Genomic DNA, 12,031 nt, shown 5'->3' on the forward strand with positions numbered 1-12,031 from the left:
ACAGCTAAGGAATGATCATAAAACCAAGCGCACGTGATATTGAAAGGGACTTAAACAGTGAAATCTAGCGAAACCTATAACTTCAGAATTACAAACCGACATAGCTTCATAGCCTTAAAGATAATTAGATTGCTGCTTACCAACGTTCGCGGGTCTTGATTTCTATCGAGATTTTCGCTCTAACTTGTCTTCTAGTTTTCACTAACAGATCTTGATCTCGCGGGATCTTCTGAAGAACTGAAACGCGAGCTATACGCTATGCCTATCTATACTGCGGTAATCCCGGCGGTGGCGTAAATCAAACCACAAAATATTTCGCGACGTATTTCGATCCTAACGGAAGCGGTTACACTAACTGGGAGCTAACTGGGAAGTCGGTTCTTTTTTTTTTTATTGATTTAGTTCTCCAAGAGTAAATTGAAAGGAAAAGGGCCAGTGATAGATTAACTAATACCATTTTGTTAAAAACTGGATCATTGGATAATGCAATTCAAGACTTTTTATTGGCTCAGCCATTATGGTATATGAGCCAATATACCATTACCTAATTTCTGTACATTGTTGAATCCGGTTTCTTCTCACAAAATAAAGTCGAGAAGATTTGTCTAATAGCATGGGGGCGTTTTTTTAATAAAACAATTATTCCACTTGCATTTGTTGGATATGAGATGATTATAGCCAACTCGGCGCTACGTGCCTTGTTGGCTATATATCAACTCATATCCAACGCGTGCTCGTGGAATAATTGTTAATTATACCATATTTATACCATTTTTTACATATATCTATGATGTATATCAGTATTGTTTAGAGTACTCACATCTATTGTGCACGCATAAAACGGTATGACAACACAAACTTGAACACGCGTACTTGTAATTATGAAATGGACTTTACAATCTTGAACAAACGTTGTACGGTTTCGAAAACTAAAGGAAAACAAAGGAAATTACAACTATAAATACGGAAAAAGGCTAGACAAACAACAAAACCAAAAAAACTTACGTTTCTGTCCTTATAATATAAACGATGACGTTAAACGGGCGTTGAAACGATTCCCCACTTCGATCGAGCACATGTATTTTTTAACTGGCAGCGCCTCTCGGGATCTAGCTAATGAGTGCGTGACATCACGCATAACGGCAGTAACATTCCTGACCCCTTAAGCGATGCTTAACATGGAAAGTTCTTAGCTACAAAAATAAAGTAATAATTATGAAAAATAACTTGTCATGTCCTTTGCTAAAGCTAACGAGTCTAGTCCATCACACAATCCACTTAAAGAAAATAGGGTCTATGAATATTCCATGAAGGTTCAGCCTTTACGAGCTTCCTGTTTCATTGTTCATTATCGAGGCACGATTGTTCTTCCTTAGCTAGCAAGAGGACAACCTTGTCAACTGGTCTGCATAGTTGGGAGGTTTGGGTCTTCAAATGAACCGTGCGTATCAACCCCTTCTTGTCTGATTCTGCGCTAATGACTCGTCCCATTGGCCAAACACTCCTCGGGCAGTTGTCTTTCAACAGGACAACGTCTCCGACAGCTAGATTCTGTTTGGGACTGTTCCACTTCGAACGAGGTTGGAGAGTTGGGAGATATTCTCTCTTCCAACTCGTCCAAAATAAGTTTGCCAGGTACTGCACTCTCCGCCAGCGCCGCCTCATATAGACATCTGCATGTTGAAAAACTCCTGCTGGGGGAAGTACAACGCTGGTTTTCATCGTCAGGAGATTGCTGGGACTTAGTGGGTTGAGATCATCGGGATCACTGGAGGCGAATGTTAGCGCTCTCGAGTTAATGATAGCTTCAACTTCACATAGTAGAGTTCTAAAGGATTTGTCATCCAGACGGGAGCCATGCTCATGGAGTAGAACAGTGAGTACTTTGCAGGTACTGCGAATCTGCCGCTCCCAAATGCCGCCCATGTGGCTGCCACTCGGTGGGTTGAAAATCCAATTCGTACCCTCTTGTTGCAACCTGCTTCTGATTTGCTCATTGTCCATTTCATAAACTGCTTGCTGCAACTCTGTCTTGGCGCCTACAAAATTTGTTCTGTTGTCACTCCAGATCTCTCGGATAGGCCCACGACAAGCAATAAATTGCCTCAGAGCCTGGATAAATGAATCTGTTTTGAGAGAATTGGCGGTCTCAATATGCACTGCCCTACTTGCTAAACATGTGAAAAGGCATCCGTACTGTTTGAGTTCCTTTCGACCTTCTTTGATCATGTACGGACTGAAGTAATCCACACCAGTATACGTAAATGGCGGGGCTGGAGTCACTCGGTCTTTAGGCAAGTCAGCCATTTTCTGTTCAGCGACAGGGGCACGATTACGGCGACAAGTAACACAATTTGCGATTAGGTGACGAACAGCAGCATTGGCACCGGTGACCCAGTACTTCTCCCTCAAGTTAGCAAGTGTGTGACCGCGGCCTGCGTGTGCTAGGCGTTCGTGTAGGCGTTTGATGATCAAGTTCGTAATGTGACGCTTGCGAGGTAAGATGATGGGGTGTTTCGTTTCTTCTGGAAGATCGTCAGCGCGGCTAAGGTGGCCACCAACACGAAGGAGGCCTTCATGAATGTAGGGATCCAGTCAAGTTAGGAACTTGCTTTCTTCAGCACCATTTTCTTTTGCTTTGCCCGACCCCGTTCGTCTCCACCGTCTTTGTCACTGACTTGTCTGAGAGCGTCAAACTCTCTACTGAAGGACTGCGACTGTACAAAGCGAAGGATGGCCATCTCGGCCTCTTCAAACTCTTGAACTGAGAGCGGTGCGCAGCAGTCACCCACTACCTTCGTTTCAGCTTGTTGTGACTTCACGCCCGACCTTGCTTGACCATGGTCTGAATCTATCTCGAGAGAACCCTGGCCTCTAATCTCCTTCCGTTTTCGCAATACAGCCTTGATTCTAAGGAATGCGGCCACTGACAATCTCAGGCGATACCAACTCGAGTGGTATTCTATTAGCTTGTTAACTGACGTAGCTGTGGCTTCCATTACCATGGTACCGGCGGAAGCAACTTTTCTGACCTCATGGTCGTCATCTGGGACCTCACCGACTGGAAAGGGCTGCTGCGGCCAGTCTTTTTTCTGATTTCCCTAAGAAGTGTGGACCATTTGACCAGCGTTGCTGCTGCAGAAGTCCAGCGGCGGAAAGTCTTCTTGAGGCATCATCTGCCGGATTGCTACTGGTGTCCACGTATTTCCACTGCATAGGACTAGTGAAGTCCCTCATCAATTGCACACGATTTGCCACGAATATCTGAAACCTCTTCCACTCGTTTCTTATGTAGCGGAGAACCGTTGTTGAGTCGGTGTGATAGATGATAGACTCAGGCTTAACCTCAAGCTCTTCATACAGCATTTGTCCCACGCGAACAGACACGGTTGCTGCAGTTAATTCTAAGCGTGGGACTGTTACGGTCTTAATAGCTGCAAGACGAGCCTTCCCCATTAAAAAGGAACAATGTATGCGATCCACATCATCCATTAGATGTAGGTAGGCAACGCATCCATACCCCACCGTGCTTGCATCAGAGAACAAATGGAGCTGTGTGGAGACAACTGGGCCAAAACCCGGCGGCTTGTAACACCGATCAATATGAAATTGCTCTAGTAACGGAAGCTCTCCACACCATCTTAGCCATTTACTGCGGCAGTCTTCGGGAATGTCGTCATCCCAGTCGAGATCTTCATTGCGGCAGAGATCCTGTAACAGCTTCTTTGCTAGAAGTGTGAAAGGAGCGATGAGGCCCAGGGGATCAAAGATTGATGAGATGGTGGACATGACTCCTCGTCTTGTAAACGGTTTGCTGTTAATGACGATTCGAAATCCAAAACAATCTGATTGTACGCACTGCTGTATCCCTAAGGCACGCTCGATAGGGAGGTTGTCACAGTCAAGAGTTATTGATCTGACTTCTTTCGATCGCTCATCCTCTGGTATAGACTCTAAAACTGCACAACTATTGGAAGTGAATTTGGTGAGGCGGAATCCACCTTTCTTACAGGATTGCTGAAGACCTTCAATCGGCTCGACTGCTTTACTTTCCGAGCTTACGGAACGTAGACAATCGTCCACTTAAAAGTTATTTCGCAGTGTGTCAGCAACCAAGGTACCGTACTTATCTTCGTTATCCCTTGCGGTTCGCTTAAGGGCAAAGTTAGCGACACTTGGCGACGAGGCCGCTCCAAATAAATGTACAACCATCCGGTACTCTTGTAGCTCGGCTTCCAGATTGCCATCTGGCCACCATAAGAAACGAAGGTAATCATACTGTTCAGGAGGAACTGTAACCTGGTGGAACATGGATTCCACATCCCCCATGAAGGCTACGGGGTCTTCACGAAATCTGGCCTACTAGGGAGTTTGTCATATCTGGACCTTGCATCAGACAGTCATTGAGCGACACGCCCTGAAACTTTGAACTACAGTCGAATACGACGCGTATTTTCTCTGGTTTTTTCAGGTGATAGACCCCATGGTGGGGTAAATACCACACCTTGCCTTGGCTCGGCATCAGCAACTCATTTGGAACTCTTTGTGCATACCCTTTGGAGATGACATCATTTACGAAGGAAACATAATCAGAGCAGTATTTAGAATCTCTCAACGTCTTTTTCTTCTGCCAGTTTGCTCTTTTGATAGCTTGCTCCTTATTGTTGGGCATGATAATATCACTATGTCGCAATGGAAGAGGAACTTGGTAGTGGCCGTCGACAACCTTCGTTTCCCTTTCAATCATAGTTAAAAACTCACTGTCTTCTTGAGAAGGCCCACGCTCGTCCGGTGCTTTGCTTACGGTGTGATCGTTGAAGTCCATCTGCAACATTCTGAGCAATGACGTTGGAGCAATGATTTCCTTTGGCGTTTCCACTTCTCTCACTGTAATTCGGTTCGCGATTATTTTGTCATTGTCATGATCAGTTCGGATATGGAGAGGTCCACAGACTGTCCAACCATGGCGGAGACGGAGGGCAAATGGGCCATCGCTTCGACAAGGTACAACTTCTAATGGTTCTAAGGCGGGCGGGCAATTGCTGCCAATGAGTAGTCCAATCTCCAGGTGAGGCTCAAGCTCAGGGATTTTCTTCGCAACCTCGGAAAGGTGTGACCACTGATTTATGAGACTGGGTGTGGGAATTTGATGATGTTCTGTTGGGATTTCATCTCTTGTGTATGAGCGAGGCAACTCAATGGGATTCTCATCATCTAGGCTCGTAACGATAAGATCATCCAGAATGATGCTTTCCACTTAACTCTGTCCATGCATGGTGGTGAGTTGTAGCATAACCTTGACACCGTCTATTCCTAATTGTCTCCTGATATTTTCGGTTGCAAAACAGCTGCCACTACCATTATCGTAAAACGCGAACGTGACAACTGAATTGTTACTGCCCTTCTGTGTAACTTTAACTGGGAGTATGGCATGTAGCACTATGGACTCCTTGCAACTTGGTGCGTCCTGTACAGGTTTAGAGACATCAGTGCGCTTGCTAACCACTATAGACTGAACTTCCGTCGCTTGGGGTTTGTTACTGATGCTCTCTCTATTCATTGTGAAACCATCAATGTGCAATGCTGTTGGGTGCAGTTTCTTGCACTTCTTGCGGGTACGTCTCTTTACACAACCTTTGGATACATGATTAGATTTGTAACAGGCAAAGCATAATTTTCTTTCATAAAGAAATGTCTTCCTTTCATCCATGGTCTTTTTGAGGAATTCCGCACAATCATCCAGGTCATGGTTCTTGCTGCAGAAGGGGCACAACTTTTCCTTGCCACCAGCATTGTTTCGGTTCGCATGGTTTACAGCCTCTACGCCGGGAGTGGTGATACCGGTGGCAAAACTGTTGCTTGTTTTAGTTGCTGACAAGGGCTTCTTCTTGCCATCTCTCCCACTGTTATCTCTGCGCCTTTCGTAGCTACTACTTAAAGCCTGCACGCCAAATACAGGGTCGTTCGCTGATTCGGCTGCTGATACCACAAAATCAGCGAGATCCTTAAAGCTTGCTATCCTTCCGTTCTCTTTCAATTTCGCAGCACGGTCATGCCATCTTGACTGGAGATGCGAGGGAAGCTTTTTTGCAATGGTCTGCAGGTTCGTAGGATGATTTAACTCATTCATATGAGACACGCTCATCATAGCATTTTTACACTTAATCAAGAAAAGCAATAAACGTTTTAGTCCTGATGCGTCATCTGGCCGAACTGGGGACCATCCGAGAGCTTTGTTCACATAGGCCATTGAAACCTTAAAGGGATCCCCATATTCCTTCTCCAGTAACCTCCTAGCCTCCTTTTATCCTTCAGAAGGGTCCATATGCAGACAGCCTCCAATAAGTTCTCGTGGTTCCCTTTCAAGATGTTGTTCCAGGTAGTATAAGCAATCTGCCACCCTGAATGTTCTGGACTCTATCCTTGCCTTAATGCCATGATAAAGGTTCCATATTCGATGGGGTCTCCTTTAAACTTGTGCACTTCAGGTTGAGGCAGAGTCATTGCTGCAGCCAGTTGCTGATGGGTTGCAATCATTTGCTCATTTTGCTGTCGCTGCATGGCCATCACTTCTTTGAAAGACCTTTCATGGGGTTCCAATCGATAGGGATCATCAGCTGCAGTGATAATTCCTTGTGGTACATCAGTGGTCCCGTTGTTAGCCGGAGGCGATATCTCGCCAGCTAGACTGTTTGAATGAAACTCTGGGGCAGCAGGGCTAAGTTGAGCGGCAGGCGTTGAAGCCATGAATTTAGGTTCACTTTGCTGGAGACAGGGAACAATACCATCCTTCTTTTCTAGGTTACCATCATTTTCTTCCAAATCGGCATAAACCCTTTCTCTGGCCTGGGCTTTCGCTATTTCAGTTTCCAGTTTCGAGGCTTCATCTGCTGCTCGTAGAGCTTGTTTGCATTCTAGCATTTGTTTTTCAGCTTGTAATTCGGCAAGCTTAAGTTTCTCCTTTGCTCGTGCAGATGATGTTGAGCTGGCTGAAGACTTCTTCGAACGGGTGCTAACACAGGACGATTTGGATGAAGCTGATTTTACTTCTGAGAGCAGATCAAGTTCTTCTGTTAAGCAACGTTCTGGTACATTCATCCATTCCATAACCTGTTTCCTAAATTCCAAAAATGACTTCTCCTTACTTTCATAGCGATCAAGTTCCCTTTCTTGATCCTGTCCGGAGGTCAACTGGCAATAATAAAGGTCATGTGCTTCTTTATACTCTTTGAATAACGTCTTCAATACAATAACCTCTGATTTCACTAAATGGAGATTGTTCTCATCTTCCATTAAGTTTGTAAGAGCATTCCTTTGTTTTGACACAGCAGTCGTTTTGGCAGTTTGATCGTTTTTCAGTCGCCTTAATTTCTCTTCTTGACCCTTTTCAGTTAATTTCCTTACACGAGTATTGGGACAGCTTTCATTCGGAGGAAACCCAGGCCCAGTGCCCTCAGCGGCAGGTTCCTTGTTCATGGTGGACTAGGCACTAATTAATCCTTTGGTGGTCGCTTCAAATTAGTGATGAGTGGCGAACAATTCGCCCAACATTGCAAATAAACATAGGATAAGTTCCAATAAACCAGTGTGCGATGAGGATTAAACTTTTCGAAACGAAATGTGCACGCATAAAACGGTACGACAACACAAACTTGAACATGCGTACTTGTAATTATGAAATGGACTTTACAATCTTGAACGAACGTTGTACGGTTTCGAAAACTAAAGGAAAACAAAGGAAATTACAACTATAAATATGGAAAAAGGCTAGACAAACAAGAAACAAAACCAAAAAAAAACTTACGTTTGTGTCCTTATAATATAAATGATGACGTTAAACGGGCGTTGAAACGATTCCCCACTTCAATCGAGCACATGTATTTTTTAACTCGCAGCGCCTCTCAGGATCCAGCTAATGAGTGCGTGACATCACGCATAACGGCAGTAACATCTATAATGTGCAGAGCAAAACAAAAAATACTGATAATGAAAAAGTTAAGTCAATGAGAAAAAATAATGTAAATAAAGCTACAATAAAACAATATATGGAGGAAATTGTAGAAAGTACACTCATTTGTTTAATGTATTTCAGTCTAAACTTCAAATATTATTTCTGTCTGTTATGTGTAAAATGTCATGGACAATGTCTATTTATATAACTACATTCATGTAAATCTCGTGATAATTTATGCTTTAGAATTGCAATCAATATTCTCAAGATCACTAACCACCAAACAATTACCAACTTCTGCACTCTTGTGTAGGAGAAGATATTATGTCAGTGTCTCTCTGTTTTGGCCACCTGAACATGCCATCCCTTTTATGCGCTAGAAAGTTAAGGTTTATTCATGATGAATACAATTACTTCAAGGAATTCTTACAATTTTAACGTGCATGTAGCAGTTCAGATGTTTCTATCAATTCTCTCATTGTAGCAGATCAAGGGTTCTAGCAAATGTAACTTAAACTACAGTCGACCAAAGTATTCCCAGTTCAATCGCCAAGTATAACTACTAGCTATTATTTTTCTCACAATCATGAGCAGAGTAAAATCCCAAGCCAATTAATCCATTGTTATTACCTGACGGCACATTTCCCCTTCCTTGTTAGGTGGATGAAACATGTGCAATAGGCCATTTTACAGTTGTGTACTTAGTTGCCAAGCCTTTGATTCAGAGTGAGGCTAAAGATGACCTTGTTGTGATAGAGACGTGTATCTAGTTAGCATGATAACAAAGTGATTTACATTTGAAAGGCAGCAAGGTTTGTATCATAGCAAGGTCATCTCTAGCCTCACTCCCATTCAAAGGCTTGGCAACCAAGCACACAACTGTAAAATGGACTATTACGACATCTCTCTTATAATATAAAATCTGACCCACCTTCAATGCAATTGCTTACAATTTAATGGCATAATTAGTATTTATAAGGACATTTGATCAATGAATTAATTTGTAACCAACACTCACTGACACTCTCCCCCCCTTAAATTGTCACAATTCAAGTATATGTTTGTTTTCTATTAAGAATCTAAAGCAGCAGATCCACTTTGATTGTGCCTAGCTTATTCTCGTGGTGGTCTTATACTTGCAGTATGGTTGTTTTCCTGGATTGTATTTATGACATCAATTGGGTACAGTTTTTTGGACAGACTGGGTCTTCTGCTATCTCATCCAGCACAGACCTTTTTGTTCGCCCAAAGATTAAATGAGAGGGTGTAAGAACTTCTTATTTTACCTCATCATACTCATAAATTATGTTAGTTGACGAGAATTTAACATTTCCCCAACCATTCTCAAAAAACCCTCCCCACTAGGGTAGTTTCTCTATTTTTGAACTTCCACTCAATTTCTTTCTTATTTAAGGTCTCTAACTGTGGGCAACTAAGCATTTTTTGAGTGCCTTTTCTGTTGCTTTAAAAGTTTTTCAGTTATTTGACTGAATTAGTGTTGGTGCACCCCACCAATGTGAAAATTGTCTAAATGCTTGCCTGTAGGCTGCTGTAGACAGGTCCCCTTACCAATTCTAAATGATTGCACTGCAAGGAAACACTGTTGTACACTTTTCTCATGCCTTCTGTTTGCTTGTTCACGTAACGCTCATAGATGTTTGTGACTAACATTCTCTGACAAGAGTATTTGGAGATTTGGAGTTTCTCCCATTGAATACAGAGGGAGTTTCCTTCAGTATGAGGCTAAGCAATCCTCTAGTTTTTGGGTACAAACCATAGAAGTATCATGTCAATCATAAAGAACCCCAGGGCAGAGGTCCACCAAAGCAGAACAGACATTAATAATCCTATCAATCATGAATTTGGTGCTTCTTCAGATCCATCTAGGCTAGAAATAAGAAAATATATTTATTTATTTATCAACAATATTTTTGCAGAGATGCCCAGTTCAACATATGCTGGTTTAAATAGGGCTGCATAAAACAAATTACAATTACATATGATAAAGTATAAAGCAAATGGATAAAATCATAACTATGAGAATGTTATAAGTAAGTTAATTATTTTAACTAGAACTTATTCTAAATTAAGCTTTAAGTGACTGTTTTAAGTACAAAAGATTTTCAGAATTCCTTATTTTGGATGGTAGAGAGTTCCAAGTTTTTGCTCCATTGCTCCTTTATATCCATAATTCTGCTGAAAATTGCACATTTCCTTGAAAGAAGACCAATGATGCTAGTTATGCCTCATGTTTCTTCAACTTTAACAGGATCCAGTTGGTCTTTATCACGTGTATAGGCAGGAAGTGCTAATTGTGCTTGTTTGAACATAAGAGATTCATGAATGGTTAATACATGATCTACCAGGACAAGATCTCCAAGTAGCAGTTCTTACAATATATCAGGAAAAAAAATACATCTTTGTAAACAACCAGAAACTGCCATGAGCCTCACTCTGGCATGAATAATTATTAACCAGTTCTTATTTCTGATAATTCAAATAAAGGATAATTATTGAAGATAGAAAGGAAGGAAAGTTTTAACAAACGAAGGTGGAGATAAGTAAAGGACCGAGTATAACCAATGAGTGAAGGTAGGATCAAATGTTTATAAATTGGAATGAACCTGCAAAGAAAATCTATTTAAATGTATATTAATAAATGACTTTAAACTTATCAAATAAGCCCAAAAATGTAAAGAAACTAACTAAGGAAACAATGGGATATAAACTAAAAGTTGCATTTGACTTTAAACTTATCAAATAAGCCAACAAATTTAAAGAAACTAAGGAAACAACAGGAGGTAAATCAAAAGTTACATTTGTTGTGATGCTTGGTGATACTGTTGCACTACTCACAGGCGACTAAGAAAATGGAAGAGGAAAATTCCTAAAGCAGATTACTAGAAGGGATAAATGCGACCTGTGGTGGCCAAGGGCTTGACTTCTGCAGTGTTCAAAATGAGTTTCAAAAACGATTGAGAGTCAAGCAGGGAATGTTACTTTTTTAAGGAGAAGGGGAGACAATCCATTTTTCCAGTTGTGTGACAAGAATTTTTAAACAATGTCTGGTAAATCTGACATACATAAAAAAAATCTTACCATCTTGTCAGAGTTAAAATAAGAAGGCGTCTGTGCTTACATACATACATACATACTTTATTTATTCCAGAAGCAGACTATGTATACACTAAGAAGAAATGGAAAATATGCTTCCAGAAAAGGAAGTTAAGAGGTTATCCCTATGTGAAAACTCCCTAAAAAATAAGTCTAAATGAAAATAAAATACTTAGTTATAATTAAATATTTAAATACAATTTAAGCTGAGATTTAAAATGCTGAAGATTATCAGCTTCCACTATGTTTCTTGGTAATTCATTCCATAATTTAACAATCCTAATGAAGAACGAATGTTTATAACAATTAAATCTTGCTGGTTTGACGTAAAGTTTGTACTGATGATTCGCTGTCGTACATCTAGTTGTGGCAAAATCAAAAAAGGTTCCAAAATCTAAATGGTAAAAACCAAAAACAATTTTATAACACTCAATCAAAGATAGATAAGTTCTACGGTCGGAAAGAGTAGGCCATTTTAGCAATTTGCATCGGTCTTCGTAGGACATGTCTCCTTTGCGTTGATTTAAAGCAAGTCTTGAAGCTCTTCGCTGTACATTCTCAAGAGCATGGATGTCCTTGACGAGGTAAGGACACCAGACAGGTACCACATATTCCAAAATTGGCCGTACAAGAGATTTGTAGAGCATAGAAAAAATATTTGCATTAGCGGTGCCTATCGAGCGTTTCATAGAACCTAGGACTTTATTCGCTTTGTTCACAGTTATACCAATGTGGTTACTCCATGAGAGGTCCTTAGTTATTATAACACCAAGATCTTTAAATTTATCTACGTCTTTCAAGGGCTGTCCAAAGAAATAATTGGTCACTGACTTATCACGTGAATGTGTAATTCGCATAGATTCACATTTATCCGCGTTAAAACGTAATTGCCATTTACAAGCCCATTCGCCAATATTGGTAAGATCTTCCTGAAGACGCTGACAATCTGTGATCGGGTCAATTATC

General features: G+C 41.2%; 3 protein-coding genes across 3 annotated transcripts; all 3 read right to left on the reverse strand.

Moving 5' to 3' along the window:
- Positions 1 to 1,338: 1,338 nt before the first annotated feature.
- Positions 1,339 to 2,307, reverse strand: LOC111328388 (uncharacterized). Its single transcript, XM_088740028.1, has one exon. The coding sequence runs from the start codon at positions 2,305 to 2,307 to the stop codon at positions 1,339 to 1,341; it is 969 nt and encodes a 322-aa protein (XP_088596154.1).
- Positions 2,308 to 3,054: 747 nt separating this feature from the next.
- On the reverse strand, positions 3,055 to 4,329 carry LOC148718876 (uncharacterized). The gene is made up of 2 exons (XM_088740029.1): positions 4,127 to 4,329; positions 3,055 to 4,057 (listed from the first exon to the last, which is right to left on the reverse strand). The coding sequence occupies exons 1-2, from the start codon at positions 4,327 to 4,329 to the stop codon at positions 3,055 to 3,057; spliced, it is 1,206 nt and encodes a 401-aa protein (XP_088596155.1).
- Positions 4,330 to 4,345: 16 nt separating this feature from the next.
- On the reverse strand, positions 4,346 to 6,250 carry LOC148718877 (uncharacterized). The gene is made up of 2 exons (XM_088740030.1): positions 5,263 to 6,250; positions 4,346 to 5,214 (listed from the first exon to the last, which is right to left on the reverse strand). Exons 1-2 carry the CDS (start codon positions 6,248 to 6,250, stop codon positions 4,346 to 4,348), a joined length of 1,857 nt encoding a protein of 618 aa, XP_088596156.1.
- Positions 6,251 to 12,031: the final 5,781 nt, after the last annotated feature.

Source organism: Stylophora pistillata, chromosome 12, assembly GCF_964205215.1.
Source record: "Stylophora pistillata chromosome 12, jaStyPist1.2, whole genome shotgun sequence".
NCBI lineage: Eukaryota > Metazoa > Cnidaria > Anthozoa > Scleractinia > Pocilloporidae > Stylophora > Stylophora pistillata.

Excerpts from the sequence above, each read along its gene's own strand:
- LOC148718877 (XM_088740030.1), bottom strand. The coding sequence starts at position 6,250 with ATGGCCTATGTGAACAAAGCTCTCGGATGGTCCCCAGTTCGGCCAGAT. Across the intron at positions 5,215-5,262 it reads CACCACCATGCATGGACAGA|ATGATGAGAATCCCATTGAG; the intron begins GTTAAGTGGAAA and ends TTACGAGCCTAG.
- LOC111328388 (XM_088740028.1), bottom strand. The coding sequence starts at position 2,307 with ATGGCTGACTTGCCTAAAGACCGAGTGACTCCAGCCCCGCCATTTACG.
- LOC148718876 (XM_088740029.1), bottom strand. The coding sequence starts at position 4,329 with ATGGGGGATGTGGAATCCATGTTCCACCAGGTTACAGTTCCTCCTGAA. Across the intron at positions 4,058-4,126 it reads GCAAGGGATAACGAAGATAA|CTCGGAAAGTAAAGCAGTCG; the intron begins GTACGGTACCTT and ends ACGTTCCGTAAG.